At 48.9% G+C, this 27,405-nt stretch overlaps 1 protein-coding gene across 1 annotated transcript; it reads right to left on the bottom strand.

Annotated features, from left to right (window-relative positions):
- Positions 1–1,689: 1,689 nt before the first annotated feature.
- LOC147114810 (uncharacterized) lies at positions 1,690–26,229 on the bottom strand. Its single transcript, XM_085992773.1, has 2 exons — positions 26,120–26,229; positions 1,690–8,326 (listed from the first exon to the last, which is right to left on the bottom strand). The coding sequence occupies exon 2, from the start codon at positions 7,888–7,890 to the stop codon at positions 2,533–2,535; it is 5,358 nt and encodes a 1,785-aa protein (XP_085848899.1). The 5' UTR covers positions 7,891–8,326; positions 26,120–26,229; the 3' UTR covers positions 1,690–2,532.
- Between the last annotated feature and the right edge of the window lie 1,176 nt (positions 26,230–27,405).

Genomic DNA, 27,405 nt, shown 5'->3' with positions numbered 1-27,405 from the left:
TCTCCCTAAAGGAAAGGAACAACCCGAGAATGTTACCATCCTCCAGATAGCGCTTTTAATAAGTTTAGCTAGACTGTAACGTTCTGGATATTATGAGGGTCCGGAAAACTCCCCCAGAACTGTAACTCTTCACCAAAGAGTGTACAGAAATTGAGTTTGTGAGTTTTTGATACAGAAGTCTTATGTGAGACAATTCTAAAAAGATATAGATTTATTAAAGAACCGACATGTAGTTTACAGTTGGTGAGTCAGTCGCAACATTAACCCAGTTTGTCATGTTTTAATAAGGCCAGAGTTCTTTCATCAGATAGTGTATTTTTCTGAATAGGTTTTATGGCTCATTCCTTCACAGGTGCTCTGGCTGATATTTATCCCTCAACAAGTATCACTAAAAGAGATTATCTGGTCATTATCACATTGCTATTTGTGGTACCTTGCTGTCTGCAAATTGACTGCTGTGTTTCCTACATTACAACAATGGCTACACTTCAATAATACTTAATTGGCTGTAAAGCACTTTGGAAAGTCCTGAGGTCATGAGAGGCGCTATATAAATGAAGGAGAAAGGAACTAGTGGGGGGGAGGTTCCTAGAGAGCAAATAATAAAAATGACAACAGAGAAGGTCATAGACTTAGGTAGCAGTGGGGAAATTAAAAACCAGAGCATGTCAGGAAGGGGCAGAAGGTATGGAGTAAAAGGTAAAGTAATAAAAAGGGCAAAAGCAGGAACTAAGTGTCACAAAACATCTTTGAAAGTTCTCTATCTGAATGCACATAGCATTCGTAACAAAATAGACGAGTTAATGGCACAAATAACTACATATGGTTACGATCTTGTGGCCATTACAGAAACATGGCTGCAGGGTGACAATGCCTGGGAATTAAACATACCAGGTTATTTAACGATCAGGAAGGACAGGCAGGAAGGAAGGGGAGGTGGGGTGGCTATGTTAATAAAGGAAGGAATCACTGTAATACAGAGAAATGATATTGGGTCAAAAGATCAGGATAATGAAACAGTTTGGGTGGAGGTAAGGAATAATAAGGGGAAAAAAACACTAGTGGGCATAGTCTATAGGCCTCCGAACAGTTGCAACTCTGTTGGACGGAGTATCAATCAGGAAATAGTTGAGGCTTGTAATAAGGGAACATCTATAATTATGGGGGATTTTAACAATCATATTAATTGGACAAATCAAATTGGGCAGGGCTGCCTTGAGGATGAGTTCATTGAGTGTATTAGGGATGGGTTTCTTGAGCAGTATGTAACTGAACCGACCAGGGGGCAAGCAACCTTAGATCTGGTCCTGTGTAACGAGACAGGATTAATTAAAAATGTCCTAGTAAAGGATCCCCTTGGAATGAGTGACCATAACATGATTGAATTCCATATTCAATTAGAGGGTGAGAAGGTTGGATCTCAAACAAGCATGCTAAGCTTGAATAAAGCAGACTATGAAGGTATGAGAGCGGAATTGAGTAGAGTGGATTGGGAAAATAGATTAAAGGGTAAGACAATACATGATCAGTGGTGTACATTTAAGGAGTTATTTTACAACTTCCAAAAAATATATATTCCACTGAGAAGAAAAGGGTGTAAAAGAAAAGACAGCCATCCGTGGCTAAGTAAAGAAATTAAGGATAGTATTTGACTAAAAACAAGGGCATATAAGGTAGCCAAATCTAGTGGGAGAATAGAGGATTGGGAAAACTTTAAAAGACAGCAAAAAATAACAAAAAGATTGATTAAGAAAGGGAAGATAGATTATGAAAGTAAATTAGCAAAAAATATAAAAACAGATAGTAAGAGTTTTTATATGTAGCCTGGCGAAATGGAGCAGCACAGGACACGAACTTTCGTTTTTGGGGTTTTTTATTCTGTATTAATAACTTGGGTCTAGGTTTAGGATGAAATTGTAAATACATAAAACACAGTCGACAAAATACGGCAGTGGCTTGCTGCAAAACAGAACATGAGGCAAACCACAGGTGAAGGCAGTTAATTAACTAACAATCATTATACAAAACAAAACATATCATACCATACATTCGTATGTCCCGTTATCACTTGTCACCTCTTACAAGCAAACAGAAAGTATTAAACTCGTTCGAAACGTAGCCCCAAGGACTCAACAACAATTTTAACAAAGGTTAACACCAGCACATGGTGGGACAATCTACAAGCATCCCCGTGATATCGAGTGATTTGGGAAACAATATCACTTTAAAACTATGTCTGGCTGCACTAAATGCTGTTTTAGTTGTACTTTACGCAGACTAAGTTCATTTCAAAAGTCATATTCACCCCAACTCTCCTCAGAGCACACCCCCCCACGCTGGATCTAGAAAATGGAGGCTGTGAAGAAAGGGGAGGTTCCTTTGGCATCACATGGCCCTTCCCATAACCCTTTTCTCCTTTTTTCAAATTCTAAAGGGGAAAATGAACCGCGCCATCTAGTGGACTTAAATATTCACTGCATTTTCCCACTTGGCTACATTCTCCCCTGCTTTAAAGTCAACGTCCTCGGTGACTTAGCACCTGTTTTTCACTTCTTTTACAGCTTCTCGAAAAAATGCAGTACCCAGACTCGATAAAACATGAGAGAACACCTCAGGACTGAGTGAGACTGCATTACAGGCTGACTGAGGCAAATGGTATGGGTTAGGGTTTACCCCAGCATTGGCTCTTTTAGTTCTGCGAGGAGCCGGAATGGGTACCTCAACCTCAGTCCCACACTCAGAAGGATCTGAATGCTCTGGCTCAGAAACAGCCTCTGATTCCTGTACATCTTGGGCGTTACCAACAGGATCATTGTTTACTTTTTCCTCCTGAGTTAACTCTGGATAGGTGACTTCCTCTACCACAACAAACTCAGTATCAGAGGGCTCTGGCAACGATTCTGTCAAAAGAGTGACAGGGGGTACGGTGACAGGGGACTTGGTTCTCGTCCGCCTAGGCTCAGGGACAGGGGTAACACATGGCCTAAGATTAACTCTATGGACCCTTTTTAAAGGACCGCCCTCTACAGGCTCAACTGCATGTGTAGTACCCTGTACCTCCACCACTCTGTACACAGTAGGACCCCAAGCATCCTGAATTTTGTTCCTACCCAAAGGCCTGTGTCGTAAGTATACCAACTGACCCACCTCAATGGTTGGACAGTACACTTTGTCTTTGTTAAGTTCAATTCTTTGAGCTGATTTCTTTTCAGTGTACTCTCTTGCCCTTGCATGTGCCTCCTTCAAACGCTCTTGGTGGACAACCAACCACTCATGTTTCTTGTCTAACACTTGCTCCTGACCTAATAAAGCATCTACAGGAAGGTGTGGATGAACCCCGAAAAGCAGATAGTACGGTGAGTAGCCAGTCGTAGCATGGGGTGTTACATTGTAGGCATACACCAACTCAGATAAGTGCTCAGGCCAGCGGCGCTTCTTTTCTGGAGGCAGTGTACGCAAAAGATCATGTAAAGATCTGTTGAACCTCTCACATTGAGCATTTCCTTCTGGGTGGTGTGGGGTAGTGCGGGTTTTCTTTACACCATAAAGCTTACACAGCTCGGCAATGATTTCACTCTCAAAATTTCGACCTCTGTCTGAATGCAATCTTTCTGGGACCCCATACTTCATGAACCACTCTTTGAGAAGGACTTTTGCCGTGGTATCAGCCTTTTGGTCCCGAGTAGGGAAGGCTTGTGTGAATTTAGTGAAAACATCGGTCACCACTAACACATTCTCACGACCATCGGAGGCCGGTTCCAGCATGGTGAAATCTACAGCAACTACTTCAAGGGGCCGGGAGGCTAGAAATGATTTCATAGGGGCATGTATCTTGGGGTGGGGCATTTTTGTCAAAACACACCTCTCGCATTTCTTGACCCACTGTTCCACATCCCCATACATCCCAACCCAAAAACATCTCTGTCTCAAAAGGTTCTGTGTGCGCTCTATTCCCTGATGGCCCATACGATCATGCACACCTTCAAGCACGACTTCTTTCAAACAAGAGGGCAGTAGTAGCTGGTGACACTCACCAACATGGACATCCTCGATTACACGGTACAACAAACCATCTTGCTCACAAATACGGGGCCACTGCTTTAACGTGGATAATACTAGCTTGGATAACTGCGACCTCTCCTTGTAAGTTGGCCTTCGCTGCTCACCCCAAAACTTCCTAAACACGCTGAGGGTGGGGTCTGTGTCTTGAAACTTACGTAGTTCCTCTTTAGAGTAACCGGGAAGTGTTGGTGTGTTACCCTGCAACTCACTACGCTCAGTACTTTCTTCTGCGTCCGAAACATGGATCTGTCTGACTTTACAGCACTTGACTCCTGCTGTCCCTAAGTCTGGTCCTAGAGCTGTTCCCTTGTGAGTGACATTACATATGGCCACACAACCATCATAGTCTGCATCCCCACTGTCTGACTCGGGCTCCCCTGCTAACGGCTGCCTAGAGAGGGCATCTGCTGCTGCATTACAGCGGCCTGGGCGGTACTTGACGTCAAAGTCAAAAACAGCTAACTGAGCCACCCATCTTTGCTCAACAGCACCTAACTTAGCTGTAGAAAGGTGACACAGGGGGTTGTTATCTGTTATGACAGTGAACTTGGAACCTAGAAGGTAACCTCGAAATTTCTCTGAAACAGCCCATTTGAGGGCGAGGAGCTCTAGTTTCATACTGCTGTAGTTTCTGTCATTTCTTTCAGCATTACGGAGCCTCCTACTGGCATATGCTATCACTCTCTTCCTATCTCCCTGCTGCTGGTGGAGGATGGCACCTAATCCTAGGTTACTGGCATCCGTCTCTACAATAAAAGGCTGAGTGAAATCTGCGTAACCTAACACTGGAGCACTGATCAGCTTTTCTTTCAGCTGTTCGAAAGCAGCTTGGCACGCAGCTGTCCATGAACCTTCAAACAACCGTTTTGCTTTTGCTGGGCTGTCTTCCCTAAGGCATGCATTGACTACGTCATGGAGAGGGCCAGCTCGTTTAGAAAAATCCTCAATGAACCTCCTGTAATAACTACAGAAACCAAGAAATGACCTCAGATCTTTGACTGTACTGGGGACCGGCCACTTCTTTACGGCGGCAATTTTCTCTGGATCTGTCCCTATACCCTCCCCTGAAATTTGATGCCCAAGGAACCTGACTTCCTGCTGCAGGAAGTGACACTTTTCAAGCTTTACTTTCAACCCTGTCTCTTTCAGTCGTCTTAGAGCTGTCTCAAGCCTCTCTAAATGGTCCGGGAAGGTCTGAGAGAAAACAAGGATGTCATCTAAATACACTAATAGGATGTGGAACACTAAGTCGCTCATAGTCGCTTGCATAAGTCGTTGAAAAGTCGCAGGTCCATTACAGACACCAAAAGGCATTCTGAGGTACTCAAAAAGGCCAAAAGGAGTTGTAAAAGCAGTCTTAGGCCTGTCACTTTCACGAACAGCAACCTGGTGGTACCCACTTGCAAGATCAATGGTCGAGAAGAACTTTGCACCATGAAGGGCATCAAAACTCTCGTCAATGCGGGGCAAAGGAAATGCGTCACGTCTGGTTTTTGAGTTTAGTTTCCTAAAGTCAACACATAGTCGTATGTCTCCATCAGTCTTACGAACTACCACTATGGGTGAAGCGTATGAACTATTGCTCTCCTGGATGACACGCTTTCTTAAAAGCTTAGTGATGTGGTCCCTCACCTCTTTGTACAGTGTAGGTGGGATACGACGGTATGGCTCTGTAACTGGTGCGTCATCTACCAAGTTAATCTCATGCTCAACTTTATCAGTGTAGCCTAGGTCCTCATCCTTAAAAGCAAATACTTCCGAATACCTGGCTAAAAGTGCACCTAACTCTGCTTGTTGGCCCTGTGTGCCACCTATGTGTAGTTTGTCCAAAAGCAACTGAATGTCTTGGTCTGTCATCTGTCCTTCTTTTCTGCCAACAGTTACTTCCTCTGTGTCAGCGGAGATGCGTTGAAATCGCACCTCACAGGAGTCCTTGTCTACACACTCTGCCTGAGTCGGAATACCAAGCCTGGTCCTGGGGCTTAACCACACATCCTCCTCAGAGAAATTTACCACCTGCACTGGAAATAAACGTCCCTTTGATTCAACTAGAGTGGGGACAACTACCAGGCCACCTGGCAATGGTGTGTTACCTGGCTCCAACAGCATTTTAGTGCTGCCACCTGACTGAGTTTTAAGTCCCTTTACATAGACTGTAGCTATGGAAGACGCAGGCACATGTACAGCACCCCTACCAGCTACACGGACAGAAGATGACTTTGGAGTGATGTTACACTGTTGTACTTGCTGAAATGCTTCCCTCCAATCTGAATCCAACTTTCCCCCTAGAGTAGTGTCAAACTCAGCATGAACTAGTTGTCTGCATCGGCTGATGATGTTCATACCAATAAGACCTGGTGCTGCAGGCTGTGACTGCTGATGCTCTTTGACTACCAGGAAACCACATTCAGGTAAGGTTATGCCCATAGTTTCAACGTCTAACTCAAGGTAGCCCAAGTAGGGAATGTCCAACCCGTTGGCGGCAGTGATCTTAAGCCACCCGGTTGTAGGCAGCATATCCTCATCCCTCCCAAGTAAGTGCTCTCTGAAAAAAACTTCAGTAATAGTGCTGACTTGGCTCCCGGTATCCAGTAAACAGTTAGCAGTAACCCCCCCAATCTTGAGATCTACTACTGGACATTTACCTACTGCACGGTCAAGAAATCTGTCATGAATACCAGTACTGTTCTGAGAGCCTGCAGGTTTTCCTCGCATTGCCCGGCTCATGGCAATCGAGGGAGTTAGTTTTCCTGCACCCCAGCCAGCAGTGGTGGATGTGTTTGCTACCTCGTGCTTCTGAGGACACTGTTTGGCAATGTGCCCCGCCCCGTTACACTTAAAGCAAATAGGCTGACCTTCATCAGTGAACTTTGGCTTGGCTCTAGGTTTCCCAACCTTGTCATTACCCGTGTTTTCCTTCTGTAGAGCAAGACCCCGTACTGCCTCTGTTAGTTCCCCGATAGCTTTACCCTGTTCCGCCACCACTTTAAGAACATCCTGTAAAGTGACAGCCTGGCTGCCTGGTACCCCAATGGCAGAACACTGAAGATCCCTCCCCGTACTGTCACACACTACATTCTTGCTCTTTGCAACTTTAGTGCTACAGGGCTGGTCTTCTAAGGACCATAAGACAGCTTCCTCACGTACATCGAACAGGGTAGACTGGGGGTTGTCTCGTACAAACTTGCGCAACTCTCTCCGGAGTGAGGGATCTCTAACACCATCAACAAATCTGTTTCTGACAACCCGTTTTGTGTCCGGCACAGCATCAGGTGATTGCTTTACCAAAGTTCTAATAATCTGAGAGAGTGCATGTGAGTATTCTCGGAAATCTTCACCCTCTTCTTGCTTGCGTCCATAGAAAGTTTCTAACAGCTGGGACTCACTGCGTTTTTCGGTGAAAGCCCCCCTTAGGTAACTGAACAGGTCACTGGGCTGCTTAGACTCTCCACCCAACCGTAACCTAATTTCCTGTAGGGCTGCCCCCCTCAACAAAGATCGAATGAAATCTACCTGCTCTGCAGGAGTCTGATCTCTAGCTCGTAGTACACTTTCAACCTCTTCAATGAACTCATCAACTGAACGGCTATCTTTGGATACCTCACCACTGAATGGTTGGATCTGACGCTCTCTGGGTACATACACATATGACTTGGTTGCCCCATTACCTAGAGTGGCAATAATTGCCATTGCTTGGTCATGGTTTTTTTTCAACTCTGAAATCTGTGCCTTGAGTTCATCTATCTGGTTGCCCTCACCCACACTAGAGGTATTGTCCTCACCATCCGAATTGTGAGCTCCACCCGCCTCCTCAGGAGGGTCTAACATTTTGACTCAGTTCACAAGTCCCTGACAGTCACTGAATGGGATGGCCGCTGCGACGATTCTTCTCCAATGGTGTCCCTCCTCGGTGCCTTGATGGGTCCTCTCCCAGATTGGTCCTGGCGCCCTCTGGATCCCGTCTGTCTGGTCTGGTCCTCCTTAGCAACCCCAGGCAGCACTCTCCGTCCGTCTCCAGGTCCACTTGGCACCACACCGCTCTTCCCCCACTGCCGTATTTTATGTAACTTTCCCAAACCTGAGAAACTCCAAGCTAACAGACCCCACTCCTGGTACCAAAATGTGTAGCCTGGCGAAATGGAGCAGCACAGGACACGAACTTTCGTTTTTGGGGTTTTTTATTCTGTATTAATAACTTGGGTCTAGGTTTAGGATGAAATTGTAAATACATAAAACACAGTCGACAAAATACGGCAGTGGCTTGCTGCAAAACAGAACATGAGGCAAACCACAGGTGAAGGCAGTTAATTAACTAACAATCATTATACAAAACAAAACATATCATACCATACATTCGTATGTCCCGTTATCACTTGTCACCTCTTACAAGCAAACAGAAAGTATTAAACTCGTTCGAAACGTAGCCCCAAGGACTCAACAACAATTTTAACAAAGGTTAACACCAGCACATGGTGGGACAATCTACAAGCATCCCCGTGATATCGAGTGATTTGGGAAACAATATCACTTTAAAACTATGTCTGGCTGCACTAAATGCTGTTTTAGTTGTACTTTATGCAGACTAAGTTCATTTCAAAAGTCATATTCACCCCAACTCTCCTCAGAGCACACCCCCCACGCTGGATCTAGAAAATGGAGGCTGTGAAGAAAGGGGAGGTTCCTTTGGCATCACATGGCCCTTCCCATAACCCTTTTCTCCTTTTTTCAAATTCTAAAGGGGAAAATGAACCGCGCCATCTAGTGGACTTAAATATTCACTGCATTTTCCCACTTGGCTACATATAGTTATATAAAAAGAAAAAGGGTGGCTAAAGTAAATGTTGGTCCCTTAGAGGATGAGACCGGGAAATTAATGGTGGGAAATATGGAGATGGCAAAAACACTGAATGAATATTTTATATCAGTCTTTACAGTAGAAGACACTAAGAATATCCCAACACTGGACAAACAGGGGGCTAAAGGGGGGGAGGAGCTAAACATGATCAAAATCACTAAGGAAGTGGTACTCGGTAAAATAATGGGACTCAAGGCGGATAAATCACCTGGACCTGATGGCTTTCATCCTAGGGTCTTGAGGGAAGTGGCGGTAGGGATTGTGGATGCATTGGTAATAATTTTCCAAAACTCCCTGGACTCGGCAAAGGTCCCGGCAGACTGGAAAACTGCTAATGTAACACCCTTATTTAAAAAGGGCAGTAGACAGAAGGCTGGAAACTATAGACCGGTTAGCCTAACATCTGTGGTAGGTAAAATTTTGGAGTCCATTATTAAGGAGACAGTAACAGGACATTTGGACAATCATAATTTCATAGGACAAAGTCAGCATGGTTTTATGAAGGGGAAGGTATGTTTGACAAATTTGCTGGAGTTCTTTGAGGAAGTAACATATAGGGTGGATAAAGGGGAACCAGTGGACGTAGTGTATTTAGACTTCCAAAAGGCATTTGACAAGGTGCCACACAAAAGATTATTGCTTAAGATAAAAAATCACAGGATTGGGGGTAATATTCTGGCATGGATAGAGGATTGGCTATCTAACAGAAGGCAGAGAGTTGGGATAAATGGTTCATTCTCAGACTGGCAATCAGTAACTAGTGGTGTTCCGCAGGGGTCAGTGCTGGGTCCCCAACTCTTTACAATCTATATTAACGATTTGGAGGAGGGGACCGAGTGTAACATATCAAAGTTTGCAGATGATACTAAGATGGGAGGGAAAGTAGTGAGTGAGGAGGACATAAAAAACCTGCAAGGGGACATAGACAGGCTAAGTAGGTGGGCAGAGATTTGGCAGATGGAATACAATACTGGAAAGTGTGAGGTTATGCACTTTGGCAGGAAAAATCGTAGAGCAAGTTATTATCTTAATGGCAAGAAACTGGAAAGTACTGAAGTACAAAGGGATCTGGGGGTCCTGGTGCACGAAACTCAAAAGATTAGTATGCAGGTGCAGCAAGTGATTAAGAAGGCCAATGGAATGTTGGCTTTCATTGCTAGGGGGATAGAATATAAAAATAGGGAGGTATTGCTTCAGTTGTACAAGGTATTGGTGAGACCGCACCTGGAATACTGCATACAGTTTTGGTGTCCATACTTAAGAAAGGACATACTTGCTCTCGAGTCAGTACAAAGAAAGTTCACTCGGTTAATCCCGGGGATGAGGGGATGGACATATGAGGAGAGGTTGAGTAGATTGGGACTCTACTCATTGGAGTTCAGAAGAATGAGAGGCGATCTTATTGAAACATATAAGATTGTGAAGGGGTTGGATCGGGTGGATGCGGGGAGGATGTTCCCGATGATGGGTGAAACTAGAACTAGGGGGCATAGTCTTAGAATAAGGGGCTGCTCTTTCAAAACTGAGATGAGGAGGAACTACTTCACTCAGAGGGTGGTAGGTCCATGGAATATGCTGCCCCAAAAAGCTGTAGAAGCTACATCATTACATAAATTTAAAACAGAAATAGACAGTTTCCTAGAAGTAAAGGGAATTAAGGGTTACGGGGAGCGGGCAGGAATTTGGACATGAGTCTAGGTTCGGATCGGTCATGGCCCTGTGGGTAGCGGAGCGGTCTCAGGGGCCGTGTAGCCTGATCCTGCTCCTATTTTGTGTGTCTAATTCTGTTAGATTCAGGAGATGGTTCTGTGATAGTGGATTGGCGGTTAGGATCAGATCAGCCATGATCTTATTGAATGGCGGAGCAGGCTCGAGGGGCCGATTGGCCTACTCCTGCTCCTATTTCTTATGTTCTTATGGAATAGAAGGTTATGCTGATTGGGTTAGATGAAGAGGGATGGGAGGAGGCTCGTGTGGAGCATAAACACTGACATGGACATGTTGGGCCGAATGGCCTGTTTCTGCGCTGTACATTCTATGTAAATGCAATCTTTCTTTCTTTAAATTGTTGACAGACAAACAATTGCCTTGATGAAATGGTTATTTGGGGGCAAGGGTGAGTTCTGTGCTCATAAAACCTGCCTTTTTAAAAGTCTGGATTTAGCCCGTAATCTTGGGGCTAATTGGTGATTTAAACGTGCTTGGAGGCACTAAAATGGAGACCTGCAGCTTTAACCTCTATGCACACAGTTCCACTGAAGGTCTGGAGTGTTTTGGCTGACAGTGAAACCAAACGAGCAGGACAACGACACGTATCAGAATGGCTCAGGGACCGAGGGAGAGGGCTCACAGTTTCTCAGCGGCAGCACTGGAGGTCCTGGTGGAGAAGGTACAGCTGATGAGGGATGTCCTGTGCCTGCTTGGGGGGGGAGGGGAAGGAGGCCACAGAGGCAACTAATGCGGTGGATGTGGGAGGAGATCGCCGAGGATGTCACAGCCAGGAGCACTGTCCCCAGGACATGGCTCCAGTGTTGCAAAAAATGTAATGATTTAACATGAGTGGTCAAGGTAAGATCCCATCTCATAAACACACTTAGCAATAACTGCACTACCCAAGCCCAAACAGCTTCCATTACACTACTAGCATGTTCCATGTAACGGCAAAGTGCCACAATGGAAGCTCAGGCAGCTGCCATTGTGGCTCTGGGCTCCTTGGATGAAAGGGGCTTGCAGAGTGACTCAGCTGCCCAGAAATCTGTCCTCCAGCAGATCACTGGGCTGGCTGAACAGACGCCCCGATATAGTGGCATGGAAATCATGGAGCAGGAACCTACTGGCCTCTCTCCGGATGGCAGCATTCCTGCTTCCTCCCCCGCCACGCCACCATTGCCCTCGCACTTGCCTGTCAGCCAGGTGGCCCGGACTGCTCAAGCACATGCTGAGATGGTGCAGTCTGAGGCGGGGCCATCATGGCCCACAGCCTCTCGAAGGCATTACAGGAGGACACCTGAACTGCCTTCTTCAGATTCTCAGCAGCCACCCACCTCGCGTGTTACTGCCTCTCAGGTTGCACTTCGTAGAAGTACCAGAGTAGGCAAGAGCACTTATAGGATAGCCACAAAGGGTAAACACCAGGGTGAATAGTTTAATATTTGTAATTGCTGTTGGCTGTGTCATGTTTTCATTGTTTATGGTAAGATAAAGAGCGATTATGGTAATTGACACAGTACCCAATCTCATCGATTCAAGATGGCTCCTGTGCTGGCAGCTCCCTAGGGAGCTCCTTTGCCATCCTTTGCTCTTTCTCAATTCAATTCAATTCAATTCAAATCGCTTTATTGGCATGACAAGGTACATCTTATGTTGCCAAAGCATCGAAAAACATTCATGGTTGTACACAAAAATACAGATCTATCCATACAGTGTACAAACAGATATATCCCTGAGTGTATAAATATACATTCATATAATTTTTATATACTCTTTTCTTATATCTAGTGGTTGTCCCTCTGTTTATGGCAAGCTGTAACATAGTGTGCCGCTAAGGTTACACAATTTCTCTCTTCCCCTAGTAGGTATGGGAGTTTTTGGTCGGCATTCAAATTTCTGAATTCCGGGCATATTTTTGTGAATTTTGGGTAGAAATTCTCCCTTATGCCCTGATATTTTCTACACGCTGTGAGGAAGTGCATCTCTGTCTCCACCACTCCCTGACTGCAGTGAGAGCATATCCTGTCCTCTCTTGGTAGCCGGGTCTGCCTGCGTCTACCTTTTTCGATCGCCAGGCTATGTTCACTAAGTCTGTACATTGTCAAGGTTTTTCTCATTTTGCTATCCTTTACCCTGGTCAGGTAATCAGCCATGTTGTATTGTCTGTTTAGGGCCAAGTAGCAATTGAGTTTGCTTTGGGTTTTTGTTGTTTCTGCCCAATATGACAGATATTTTTCCTTTTGCTTAGCGACGATTGTGTTGGGTCGAATTCTTTGTGTTATGCTGTCACTGTCCTGGGGCTGGTTACTGTTAGTAGTTATTTCACTGAGTCCCAGGACTAGTTGACTGAGGGTATTCTTCTTTATGGTCCTCTCTTGGCATTTCAGGGCTTCGTAATGATAGCATTGGGGGTTGCTCATTTCTAGGTGTTTCCAATATTTGGTGGCTCTTTTTTGGATAGTGATTATTAATGGATATTGGCCTAGTTCTGCCCTGCATGCATTGTTTACGGTTTTCCTTTGAGTCCGGAGGATACTTTTACAGAATTCTGCATGTAGGATCTCAATTGGATGTTTGTCCCATTTTGCAAATTCTTGTTGTGTTAGCGGTCCCCACACCTCACTGCCATAGAGTGCAATTGGTTCAATTACTGATTTGAAAATTTTGAGCCAAATGCTAATTGGGATTTCTATTTGGATTGATTTTTTAATGGCATAGAAAGCCCTTCTTGCTTTCTCTTTCAGTTCATTCACAGCCAGATGAAAATTTCCCGTAGAACTGATTTTTAAGCCCAAGTATGTGTAGTTAGTGGTTTGTTCAATTTTGGTTGTTCCTAGTGTGAAATTTATTTTGGGTCCCTGATGTCTGGATCTTTGCTGGAACACAAGGGCCTAGAAATTCACTAGCCTTAGCGCCGCTTTTGAGGCGCTAGAGGGACTAGCGCCAGAGTTATGGCCAGTTGAAAAATTCCCTGGGGCCCTAAAGCGGCGTTGCACCGGTAGCGCTGCGCCGGCACCGATGACGTCATCGGTGTGCGCAGCGTCCCAGTTGCCATGCCGACGGGCTCCAGCGCCGAAATTCATTTGCGGCCGCCTCGCCCGTGACAGCCGCAACTAAGACTCTGGCAACAGAGTCCAACATGTGTTTGCGCCGGCGCATTAAAGGCCCCGCGGCGGCCGGTCGCTTTCCCGCCGGCCGCCTGCCCGCAGCTCCCTCCCCGGACTTCTCCCCCCCGCCCCCGGAACAGATGCAAGCCCGGCACTTGTCCGAGGTGCCGGGCTCATTTTTAAACAGATTTGCGCGGGCCGCGGCCGGGTGCAGGCAGCTCCTCCTTAATGGAAGGAGGAGGCCTGCACTTCCCCAGCCTGCCGCACCGCATCGGGTGCCGCAGCGCCGGAATTGCGGTGCTAAACGGCAGTTAGCGCCCTTTTCCAGGCGCTAAGACCCTTCAGTAGCGCCGGCAGCCGTTTGGGCGCGGCACTACTGAATTTTTGCCACGCGCAGGGGGACTTAGCGCCGGCACTAACTTCCGGCGCTAAAGCCCTGGCTAAGCCAAAACCCAATTTCTAGGCCAAGGACTTTGGTTTTTTGGGGATTTATTGTCAGGGCCCAGGTCTGGCAGAACGACTCCAGCAGATCCAGGTTCTGCTGTCTCCTCTCTTCTGCTGTTTAAGTTCCCCTGGCTCTAATAGTGGGTGCATTTTATCCCTAATTGCAAATTCAAGCTGCAAGGTTAAAGTTACCTGAGCCCACTGCCCATCCCCTGACCATGCCTGTTCTTTGTTCTCATCAGAGAGCACTGGCTCTTCACTAAAACTTAGCTTCCAAATTCCCACAGCTCTCTGCCGTCAAGACTACACTTCTCCACTGGACTAGTGATCTAGTGACTAGTGGATCGCGAGGTGAGCTCGGGGCCAGGGATCGCGAGGGGAGCTCGGGGCCAGGGATCGCGAGGTGAGCTCGGGGCCAGGGATCGCGAGGGGAGCTCGGGGCCAGGGATCGCGAGGCGAGCTCGGGGCCAGGGATCACGAGGGGAGCTCGGGGCCAGGGATCGCGAGGGGAGCTCGGGGCCAGGGATCGCGAGGGGAGCTCGGGGCCAGGGATCGCGAGGGGAGCTCGGGGCCAGGGATCGCGAGGGGAGCTCGGGGCCAGGGATCGCGAGGGGAGCTCGGGGCCAGGGATCGTGAGGGGAGCTCGGGGCCAGGGACCGCGAGGGGAGCTCGGGGCCAGGGACCGCGAGGGGAGCTCGGGGCCAGGGACCGCGAGGGGAGCTCGGGGCCAGGGACCGCGAGGCGAGCTCGGGGCCAGGGACCGCGAGGCGTGCTCGGGGCCAGGGACCGCGAGGCGAGCTCGGGGCCAGGGACCGCGAGGCGAGCTCGGGGCCAGGGACCGCGAGGCGAGCTCGGGGCCAGGGACCGCGAGGCGAGCTCGGGGCCAGGGACCGCGGGGCGAGCTCGGGGCCAGGGACCGCGGGGCAAGCTCGGGGCCAGGGATCGCGAGGCGAGCTCGGGGCCAGGGACCGCGAGGGGAGCTCAGGGCCAGGGATCGCGAGGCGAGCTCGGGGCCAGGGACCGCGAGGCGAGCTCGGGGCCAGGGACCGCGAGGGGAGCTCGGGGCCAGGGACCGCGGGGCGAGCTCGGGGCCAGGGATCGCGAGGCAAGCTCGGGGCCAGGGACCGCGAGGGGAGCTCGGGGCCAGGGACCGCGAGGCGAGCTCGGGGCCAGGGACCGTGAGGGGAGCTCGGGGCCAGGGACCGCGGGGCGAGCTCGTGGCCAGGGACCGCGAGGGGAGCTCGGGGCCAGGGACCGCGGGGTGAGCTCGGGGCCAGGGACCGCGAGGCGAGCTCGGGGCCAGGGACCGCGAGGCGAGCTCGGGGCCAGGGACCGCGAGGCGAGCGCGGGGCCAGGGACCGCGAGGCGAGCTCGGGGCCAGGGACCGCGGGGCGAGCTCTGGGCCAGGGACCGCGGGGCGAGCTCGGGGCCAGGGACCGCGAGGCGAGCTCGGGGCCAGGGACCGCGAGGGGAGCTCGGGGCCAGGGACCGCGAGGCGAGCTCGGGGCCAGGGACCGCGAGGCGAGCTCGGGACCAGGGACCGCGAGGCGAGCTCGGGGCCAGGGACCGCGAGGCGAGCTCGGGTCCAGGGACCGCGAGGCGAGCTCGGGGCCAGGGACCGCGAGGCGAGCTCGGGGCCAGGGACCGTGAGGCGAGCTCGGGGCCAGGGACCGCGAGGCGAGCTCGGGGCCAGGGACCGCGGGGCTAGCTCGGGGCCAGGGACCGCGAGGCGAGCTCGGGGCCAGGGACCGCGAGGGGAGCTCGGGGCCAGGCACCACGAGGCGAGCTCGGGGCCAGGGACCGCGAGGCGAGCTCGGGGCCAGGGACCGCGAGGCGAGCTCGGGGCCAGGGACCGCGGGGCGAGCTCGGGGCCAGGGACCGCGAGGCGAGCTCGGGGCCAGGGACCGCGAGGGGAGCTCGGGCCCAGGGACCGCGGGGCGAGCTCGGGGCCAGGGACCGCGAGGGGAGCTCGGGGCCAGGGACCACGAGGGGAGCTCGGGGCCAGGGACCGCGAGGCGAGCTCGGGGCCAGGGACCGCGAGGCGAGCTCGGGGCCAGGGACCGCGAGGCGAGCTCGGGGCCAGTGACCGCGAGGCGAGCTCGGGGCCAGGGACCGCGAGGCGAGCTCGGGGCTAGGGATTGCGAGGGGAGCTCGGGGCCAGGGACCGCGAGGGCAGCTCGGGGCCAGGGACCGCGAGGCGAGCTCGGGGCCAGGGACCGCGAGGCGAGCGCGGGGCCAGGGACCGCGAGGCGAGCTCGGGGCCAGGGACCGCGAGGCGAGCTCAGGGCCAGGGACCGCGAGGCGAGCTCGGGGCCAGGGACCGCGAGGCGAGCTCGGGGCCAGGGACCGCGAGGCGAGCTCGGGGCCAGGCATACAGATACAAATTCAGGCACAGATACAAATTCAGGCACAAATACAAAAAACTGATGGGTTCCACTGACCTCCCCCTGGCTAACCTTCACCAGAATATCAGTGCTAATTTGATCATGAGAGACAACATCACTCATGTCCAAGGCCGAGACCCAGGAGCGAGGACGAGCCCAGCAGAAAGGTCAAGGTCCAGGAGTGGCACAGCGTGGACCTGCAGCATGGTCGGGGCCCAGGGAAGGTGCGGCATGGGCCAACAGCGAGGTCGGGAGGACCACAATGCATCCTATGAAACCCAGGCAGAGAGGACCTGCGTGAAGGAGGGAGGAGGAGGATATTAGGAGTATGTTTGTGTGTGTGTGCTAGGCCGATGTAGCAGAGCCTTGTCTCCAATCATCTTGGATCCCCTTGCCATTGGACCAAGACCTTGCTCTGTCAAGTCTGTGTGGTAGCTGGTGTGCAACGGCCACCCCACATTAAAAGAATTCGTGCACAGGCATCTTCCACCCTTTAAAATGAAGTTCGGGACCTGGAACGTCAGGACCCTCATGGACAACCCCAACAGTGACAGACCGTACTGCTATCGTTGCCCGGGAGCTCAGACGATTCAACATAGACATTACCGCCCTAAGTGAGACCCGGCGGGCAGGGGAAGGCCAGCTCAAGGAGCAAGGCGATGGCTACACCTTCTTCTGGAAAGGCAAACCTGAAGAAGAATGCCGCCTCCATGGGGTAGGCTTCGCCATAAAAAATTAACTAGTTGGGCATCTCAGAGACTCTCCTAGCGGTATAAACGAGCACCTCATGACTCTTCGGCTCACCCTAGCCTGGAACCAGTGCGCTACGGTCATCAGTGTGTACGCCCCAATACTGGAAGTCATAGACGAGACCAAAGAGGAATTCTACTCCAGCCTCGAACAATCCCTGTCCCGAGTCCCAACGGGCGACAAGCTGATCCTCCTTGGTGACTTTAACGCCAGAGTTGGAAAGGACACAGACCTCTGGGGAGCTGTGATCGGCAGAGAGGGGGTAGGGAAAGCCAACTCCAACGGTACCCTCCTCCTGATGAAATGCTTAGAACATGGCCTTGTCATAACCAACACCATGTTCCGTCAGAGAGACAAGTACAAGGCTTCATGGCAGTACCCTCGCTCCAAGCACTGGCATCTGCTGGACTACGTCATCAGAGTGAGGGACCGCAGGGATGTCCGCATCACCCGCGCCATGACAGGAGCTGCCGACTGCTGGACAGACCACTGCCTAATCCGCTCTATCATCTCCATCAATCTAGCCCCAAAACAGCGGCGGCAACAGAAACAATACCACGGGAAAATCAACGCTGGAGCACTCAAAGACCCCGCTAAGAAAGCCCTATTCAGCCTGCGCCTCACAACCAACCTGATGACTCCCAGTGATGCAGAGGCACAGAGTGTCCACAGCACCTGGTCGTCACTCAAGGCCTCCATAATCAGCACCTGTGAAGAGACGCTCGGTCACTCGACCAGGAAACACCAAGACTGGTTCGACGAGAATGATCAGGAGATCCAGGAGCTAATAAGCTGCAAGCGCAAGGCATTCCTGATCTGGAAACAGCAACACAACTCGAGAGCAAGAAAGCAGCTCTACAGATGTCTGAGGGGTACTGGGGGTACTGGTGGAATTGGTCATCTTTTTTATTGTGTTCTTCATGCGGAAGGATTTGAAAGGATTGAGTGCAAATGGCAGACTTTTTGATGGATCCTCCATTGTGGAAGGTAAGGCATGTGGCTTCAGTGCTCTGAAGTCAAATGTTGGAGGAGTGGAGGACGTCTCAATTAGATACTGGTAAGCGTCCCTCCCAGGTGCGGGCCGTCCACCAGGAACCCTCTAGTGCTCCGCTGGACCCTTTCATCTTTCTCCTCCTCCTCAACCTCTTTCTCCTCTTCTTCCTTCTCCTCTTGTGGCTCCTGAGCTTGACCTTCCAGCACAATTGCTGGTAGTAACGGCTGGTCTCTCATGATCACCAGATTCTGGAGCATCCAGAAAGTCTGCACGATTCTGGAGACCTTCTTGGCCAAGTACTGTAGGGCACCTCCTGACTCATCTCAACCTCTGCTTGAAGAACCCAATGGTCTGCTCAATGATATTCCTGGTGCCAGAGTGGCTCTCATTGTATGAGTGCTCAGCTGGTGTCCGAGGGTTTCTCATGGGAGTCATGAGCCATGGCAGCAGAGGATATCCCTTGTCACCTAGTAGCCAGCCATGGACATTGCATTGTGTCTCAAACTCAAACAGCTGTGGGACAGATGACTGTCTCAAAATGAAAGCATCGTGGCAGCTCCCTGCATAACAGGCATTCACCAACAGGATGCGTTGCCGGTGGTCGCACAAGAGCTGCACATTGAGGGAATGGAATCCCTTCCTGTTCCTAAATACCTCCGAGTTTAAATGAGGGGCTTGCATGGCCACATATGTGCAGTCAATGGCTCCCTGACCATGGTGAAATCCTGCAATCATGTCATATCCTAGCGCTCTCTGCCTCTGGTCTCCTCTGACAATAGGGAAAGATATTTAGTCATTCCTCAGAGCATATAGAGCTGCAGACACCTCCCTTATGCAGAGTGCACAGAGGATTGTGATATGTGACTGATATCACCTGTGGCAGCCTGGAAGGTTCCAGTAGCATAAAGATGAAGTGCTACTGTGACCTTGACTGCCACAGACGATGCAGTCTTGGCTGTGCTGCGAGGCCTGAGTCTTCCTTCCACGAGGCCACAGATCTCTGTGACGACCTCCTTGGTAAAGCGTAGCCTCCTTATACACTGGTCTTGGTTCATGTGATGGTAGGAGTAGTGCTGTCTGAAGTCCCTGGGTGGATAGAACCTCCTGCTGAGAGCCCTCCTCACCCTCCTATCCCTCTATCCTCCAGCAGCTGGTGCTGCTCTGCCTGGCCGCATCTCCTCTGATTCCTCCTCGAGACCAAGGGGGACCCCTAGCAAGATCCCCATAATCCCTTTCTCCTGGTGACTCCTAGAAGTTCTCCAATAGGTAGAGTAGCACAGCACTCACTCTTTTTAGGTGAAGTCCTCACAGAATTTCCGCAAATAATGTTGATAGAGTGTTGAAGTCTTGACAAAGTATCCCAGAAAGTCTCCCTATGTGTATCAAAAGTCCTCTTCAAACACAGTGCAGTCAGTTGATCTTAATCAGCAAATGAATAGTGAAAGCTGAGCATAGCTTTAAGTAGCACTCGCAATTCTCACCTATGACTTCTTTACTCCTGTTCAGCTGGTCGCTGTTAGGAGAGGCCATTAATTGCAGTGCTAGCCAGCAAAATGTCGCGCAGCCTCTTTAATGAGCATTAGGAACCAACTTAATTGCTAATCAGAGGCTTAATCATCCTCGGGGTGGCCGTTCTTAGCGCAAGCTTAAACTCCTTTACCAAGATGATGTCTTGCGCTAAAGATAGGCTAACCTGGCACTGCAGCACAAGACCGCAACTGGCCACCTCAGAGGATCTTTAGCACCTAAACTACCGGTGCTTTTGCAGGGAAAATAGCCCCCTACTTCTTTCCAGATGAAGGACTTTCAACCAACCAAAAGCAAACAATCCTCCTTTCTAGTTACGAGCATCACATTGCCTCATTGTCAAGCACCAAGGGCTTTTATTTACTCAATGAGGCTGAAGGTTACTCACATTGACATTCCAGAATGACATGTAGCCATGCCCCCATGCACCATGCTGAACTACTGCTTGCCACATACCTAGTTGCTCCAGTTCCCACCCCTTCTCTACACTTCTATCACCTTCAGACCACCTTGTAATGTCTTTGCTGTATCAAACATTTTTTAAGTTTGCTTATTGCTCCGAATGATATAAGGTAAGAAAAAAATATTTTACTTCAAGTGGATCATTATTCAGTAACATACAGTCACCACTATAACACAAACACAAAACAAAATTGAGCCATCATATTTGGGTCTCAAGTAACATATCTTCCCTGATGATTCTCATCCATTTCATAACCCGATTGTTCATTTATTTTACTTCAGTTTGTTGCTAGATGTTTAAGTGGGATCAATTTTCCTGGTCCCCTTTGCCCAGACGCTGCATCTGTCCAGACCAAACTGCAACTGAATTTGATGGCCTGGTCACAACCCCTGGACTGGCCCAGCCCCTGGCAGTGATTTGCACTAGGTAACAGTGGTGGAAACAACACCACAGCTGCAGGTTTTCCAACCATTCCTTGCCCTACTATTTGGCTCCCTTTAACCTCTCTTACTTGAGAGGGTGCCAAGTGCAAGACTCTCTACCATCTGCTATGGATGCCCTAGCTAGCTAAACAACAGGAAAATAGGAACTGGAGTAGGCCGTTGAGCCTGTTCTGCCATTCAATGAGATCATGGCTGACCTGAAAATCAGGTGAGAATGCTGGGAATTCCCCCTCTTGCCTTCTATAAATGAGAACATTGGGCTTGTGCCTCTTGTACGTGCAGCTGCTGCTCCACCCCTGCATAGATGGGATGGAATCCCATTGTCATGGGTTTCTGCCCCCTTTTGCCTAACCTTTGCCCTTGGGGAATAAGCATGCCACAGGGGCAAAGGTCAGTAAGATCAGCCGCCACCCCCATCCCCTGATCACCACTTCAACCACCCCCGATCACTACCGCTACCACCCGCTGATAACTACTACAACTACCTCCCCCCGATCGCTACCGCTATCTCCTCAGATCACCGCTGCTACCTCCCCCTGATTACTGCTACTACCTCCCCCGATCTCCCCCACTAACTCCCGATCACCCCATTACCCCCACCGATCATCGCTGCTACCTCGCCCCGATCACCCCTCCACCTCCCCCCGATTGCCCGCTACCTCCGCCCCTGATCGCTACCACTTTACAGACCTAACCAAAGCCAGCCATATTATCCTTATATTAATTAGCTGCCCAGAGTACTCATGCCACACAACGGGAGATTGTGCGAGACAGTGCGTATTCAGATGACTGACATAAGGTTCAGAATATACCAGCAGTGGGCCTTGTGCCTACTCAACACTGAGATCGTGCAGCTTTAATAAGGTGTCGATAATTGCAGTAGTGAAACCCAAGGGCACTGTAAAATAAACAATGATGTCTTTGGATCAACATGCAGCTACTGGATGTAACTATAAAGCAGCCTCTCATCTAAGAAATAGGAACCAACATAATTGAATGGGCTAACCATTCACTGCCTGGATATCTAAATGCTAAACTCCAGCGGTGCTGTTCAGCACTGAGACTGTATTATGGTGCAAGGACCTAACTAACTTTTTATTTTGAGGCCTTAATGAGCATGCCTGCTGTGCAGGCCCTCGGTGCCACTGATGCTTTCCCAGCACAATACTGTGCTGTGCAAAATGAATGCAGAGCAGGCCTCAGGCCTTGGTGCCCAACAGGGTTGGTAGCTAATGCTTGATGTGCTTCAGCACTATCACTGCCGAGCATCACATAGTCAGCCCCATTGTGTTCAATATTAGAATTGTACAGAATATTATTTTTGCAAGCATTTTGTGAAGAGACATAAATGTTATGCTTCAACTGCAGTAGGACATTCAGAATTTGGGGTAAGGTAACAGCTAATCTTGAGCAGTAGGAAGCACAGAATAGTGTACAGTGTAGGATTATGCCACCTTCCCTCTTAAACAGTGCACACTGCAATATTTGACAGCTGCCAACTCCAGGTCCACATAATTGGAGTCTGTATTTGCTGTTTTCGTAAACAGTAAAGACCACGTAACAGGCCATAAGGTTATGAGCCCACACAGTTCTGTGCAGTAGTAGTACAAAGCCTATTTTCTCAAGAATTGAAATGGAACAAAGCTGATATTATGGGTATTTCTGTCCCACAGTTTTACCGCATTTCAAGAATAATTAGATTAGTGTTGTGAGCTTTAGCCTTTTGTACTATCGGATCCCTGATGCACCAAAATGAACTGGTGCCTGCAAAAGTCAGAGCTGATTCCTGCAAAAGTCAGAGCTGATTCCTGTAAGATAAGTAAACTTACTTACACTGCATGAAGAAAGGTTACAATTATCATTTAAAGGGTTTGGAAAATGCTCTCAGATATACTTGTATTCTTTTGCAAATAGTAATGAGGTAGTGGTTCCTTCACCAGAAACAGTTACATTGCTCATTCTTGAGGAGGGAAGCTCCATAATTCACACACTAGACACGAGAGTTGTAATCATTTTAAGTACAAATCCCAATGACTTAGATCAGTGCGACATAGAGGCTTTGCCTACATAATAATGACTGCACTTCAAAATGAAGTCATTGTTTGTGAAGCACTTAGAACATCCCGAGGATGTGATGAGGCACTATATAAATGCTGTAATAAATTCTTCCTTAGACCATGGCTAGAAGTATCTTAAATATCTTCTAAATGAAGCAGTTTGGATAACTATGATAAAGAAGCCATGAGTAGGTTATGGTTAGTCTTATGAATGGAAGTATTTAAAATATGACATTGTGGACCCTGATGTAGGCTATTTATAATACTTGTAGGTTTTCACAGAGAAAAAAAAATTGAATCAGTACTTTTGTAATTTTTGGAGCCCATGAAAAAACAGTTATGTTGGGATGCCACTTGTTATGCGTCCTGGGCCATAATTTACAGCCCCTACGGGTGCGTACAAGGTGCGCACGCGCCCGTAGGGACCGCGCAAGTTCTGGATTTAAGCATGCGAAGCGCATGCGCTAAAACCCGGAATTTGCGATCTGTCAAGAATCTTCAAGATTCCGTACATACGGAACCTCCATAATTATGAATGGGGATTCCCCCTTCTTTGATTCGTTGGGTTGGCCCACGTGATCCCAGGGGCACTTGCGAATCACCTGTGCCCTGGGATACATTGGCCTCTACACAGGCCTACGCATAGAGGCCCAGGAGCGCAATTGTCCGAAGCTCCGGGACCATCAGATAAATTTGTAGATTTTCTGCTAGTTGGAGGCATTTGCCCGTGGGAAGCCTCCGACCTCAAATTCAGGGCCAGTATGTTTAACTAATATTTTACAACCATCTGTATTGCAACAAGGAACTGTAGATAGGCAGGTTAATTTAATAGTTGAAACTTCAAGTGGAGTCTTTCAATTGGCTTACTGTTCTCTGTTTGCCAGTGGAGTACAATTGGAGTCCTTTATTTTTATTCCAGCATATTTTCTTCTACCTTGAGTGATCCACTGCAGTTTTCAAATATCATTGCCCAGAGCTCAAACAAGAGCAGAGAATGGTCCATTGATGTAGACAGTTTGAGGTAAATTTTTTATACTCATCCCCCTCTCTTTCTGCAAATCAAGACAGCGCACAATGGGAAGGAGAGAATTAAGATTGGGGGACGAGTAACGGACATCTTTGTCCTCACTCAAGCAGAGCAGGATGCCCTGGAGATCAGTGACCCAGGTAGAGCCAGCACCATCGAGGAAGGCGAGGTGGGCAGCATACAGAGCAGGGTGTCTGCATGTTACTTACAACCTTTCCTTCACCTCAGCAAGCTGCACAGCCTCAAGCCAAATGCTCAAGACTATCACCTGAAAATGTGCAGCTTCTATCTCCCATCATAAAGCTTGTCCCTTTTCTCTTTATTCTAGGTCCTTCTCGGCAGCAAGAGCCTCCTTCGCAAGAAGGCACCTGAGAGGAGAATAGTCCCCCTGAGGATGCATCGTCAAGTGTTCCATCCCTCCCAGGCACCAGCTCAGACTGGTACTCTGCATGGGTTAGATACAGTTTGAGGGATCTGCACATGGTTAGTCACAGAGCACCAGTGAGCAGCAACAGGTATTGGTGGCAGGAACAGCATAGGAGACAGTTCACCGGAGGGCGAGGTCCTCACCCAGTTCTGCTCTAGAGTACATCGTTGACTACAGGGGCCCAGCCATGAAATCACACAGCCAGATGGACGAGGTATTGGAAGGTCTGCCAAGGAATATTACCACTATGGCTGACAGTACGGAGGAGTCTGCTTCCATCCTGTGTGGCCCCCTGGTACAGTGGGTAGTATGTAGCAGGTCCCATTGCAGGAGGTTGCAGATGTCTGAGACAGTCTGACTGGTGAAGCAAAGCCTCCTGTGGCACTGCTCCTCAGTCAGGTCCAGGCATGTTATTCTGGGTCTGTACACCCTGGCCTCCTGCAATCATCACCTTCCCCTCCCTCACCTGGTGTCTTAGTGCTGATCATAGAAAGCCATACCCAGTACACAGGGTATCTGTGCACTGCTCCCTGAGGTTGCTGACACCCCTGAGGCCTTTGTTGCACTCCCTCTAAGGCAAGTATATCCTTCAATAGGTAAGGAGACCAAAACTGTACACAATACTCCAGGTGTGGTCTCACCAGGGCCCTCTATAATTGCAGCAAGATTTCCTCACTCTTATAAACAAACCCCCTTGCAATAAAGGCTAACATATAATTTGCCTTCCTAATTGCTTGCTGTACCTGCATGTTAACTTCCTGTGATTCATGTACAAGAACACCCAAATCCCTCTGAATACCAAAATTAACTAAACTCTTACCTTTTAAAAAAATTCCGCTTTTCTATTCTTCCTACCAAAATGGATAATTTCACTTTTCCCCACATTATACTCCACCTGCCATCTTCTTGCCGAATCACTTAACCAGTCTATGTCCCTTTGCAGCCACTTTGCGTACTCCCTCTTCACAGCTTACTTTCCCTCTTAGCTTTGTATCATCAGCAAACTTGGATTTATTACACACTGTCCCTTCATCTAAGTCATTGATATAGACTGTAAATAGCTGAGGCCCCAGCACTGATCACTGCAGTTGTTGAGGCCCCTGAGGCTGTTGAGGCTAGTTAGGGTGGCCATCTTTTGTCCAGGCTAAAACTGGTCAGGGCCAATGCATTTTAAAAAGCTGTGCACTTGCATGAAACAGGGGACGGGATTGATCTTGCATGCAGAAGACTATTTTGAACACAAATGAGTAAACCCTATTTCACACATGCACATAAACTTTTTGAAAATTCAACCTTTTCTGTTTATCTTTATTTCTCAAAATTCCAGGGAAGCCACCTGCCAAAATGGACCAATGGTGGCATTAATGGCAGGTTCAGGGAAATGTAGCAACTAGATATACTCATGGTTCATATTCACAGGAAGTGTGAATAGAATATCAATGGGTCCAACCTAATTTCTAAACTGACTGCCTTATAACTTATGTGCTTAGAAAACAGACTATGTCAGAGTCAGTAGCTCACAAAAGGGAACTGATGCTGTCTATTAAGCACAAAGCAGGACTCTTCACAATTTTTTGAATGCCTGCTCCCTCTCATACATACCAATTTATGCAAAGTATGCCTAGTAACAATCAATGATCTAAAAATATATTCAGTATGTAAAATATTCAAAGATTTCATCTCCATAATAAGCAATAATTGTATCCCACCCCAGCAAGTAGATTATGATGGAAATTATCAATAATTTCATGCTGAGGTTCCATTGCATTAGTGTAAAGTGATACAGCAGGAGGTTTTCCTCTCTGCACCATTCTTTTGGAGTTGTAAGCCCATTCTTTATAAGTGGGTTTACCATTTTGCTATACATACCCCATAGAAGAAAGGTCCATCCGCAATGTTGATATATTCAGTGAGGTGCATGCTCACTGCTTGCAAGACCGCTTAGAGTTGTATATTTGACAGTGGATGAACTGGCAAGTACTGAATGCTCTGCCAGTCATTCAATGCTTTGCAGGGTCTATTTTTAGGTCACTGACTACTGGTACGTGTATCTCGATTGAATCGGTATGCTCAGGAGGCAGCAGACATTGAAAGAATTCTGTGGGCTCCTGTTTGAGTTGCATAAATTAGTATGTTTGGGAGGGAGCAGGCATTCAAAAAATTGTTATCTGCATTAAATTGAATTGGAAAAGATCTTAGTAAAGTCACATTTGAACAACAATGTGGTTGTGATTCTGATTTTACATAATATCTTGCCAATTAACTCAAAGTGGTCAATTACACATGGTCTCCATACCCCTAGAATGTCTACATCCCATGTATTTATTTTGTGTCCACTATATTTTTAACATATGCTTCTGACTTTATGCTCAGGTCTCTGCTTACAACACTACGCACTCGCTAGGCCAATTTTCACTTGGTAAAATCAGTGTTAATAGAACAGTTTGGGCTAGATTTTCAGTTGCTTGCGCCAGCAGTTAGCGCCTTAAGAGAAGTGATTTTCGGGCGCTATGCGTGTAGCGCCTGGGCGCAGCGCAGTTTGCGCCCCGCCCCAAATTAAGTTGCCCGTTAGCGCCGGCGCAAAGTTTAGCGGCCGCCCGGATGCGCGCGCAGAAAATGACGTCACATCCTCGTGCAACGCCCTTTGGCCGCCCCGAATCCAAACTTCAGTCGGACCGCCCCATTGTGCGGCTGGCGTCCAGAGCGTTTGTAAAATGGAACGCAACACACCCTGGGGAGCGCAAATTAAAGGGCACTCGTACAAAAGGCACTCTGCATGTGTTGTGTGGAAGTAAGCAGTGTGTTGTTGTGAACGGTCTATTTATGTTTCCGGGCACCAATTCCTCCTCCTCCTCCTCCTCCTCCTCCTCCTCCTCCTCCTCCTCCTCCTCCTCCTCCTCATCATCATCATCATCTTCATCATCCCGTTTCCCCCCAGACTTTGCATTTGAAAAAAATACATGCACCCTTCCCCTTTAAGAGCTCACTGGCACCAGAGTGTCTGCCGTGCGCTGCGCCCGAGCTCGGGTGTTGCGCTCTCCACCGCCGGCTTAGCGCCTAAAGATACTCGTGGAACGCCTCTTTTAGCGCTCCACCAACCTCTTAGGGCGAAGCCACTGAATTTCCGGCAACGGGGCGCTACTTTGGGGCGGGCG

The sequence above is a fragment of the Somniosus microcephalus genome, chromosome 7, assembly GCF_052327205.1.
Source record: "Somniosus microcephalus isolate GS21.2 chromosome 7, FLI_Smic_1.0, whole genome shotgun sequence".
NCBI lineage: Eukaryota > Metazoa > Chordata > Chondrichthyes > Squaliformes > Somniosidae > Somniosus > Somniosus microcephalus.
This window is presented reverse-complemented; position numbering and strand designations above follow the sequence as displayed.

Bases quoted from the DNA above. Each gene is read 5' to 3' on its own strand.
- LOC147114810 (XM_085992773.1), bottom strand. From the start codon at position 7,890: ATGTTAGACCCTCCTGAGGAGGCGGGTGGAGCTCACAATTCGGATGGT.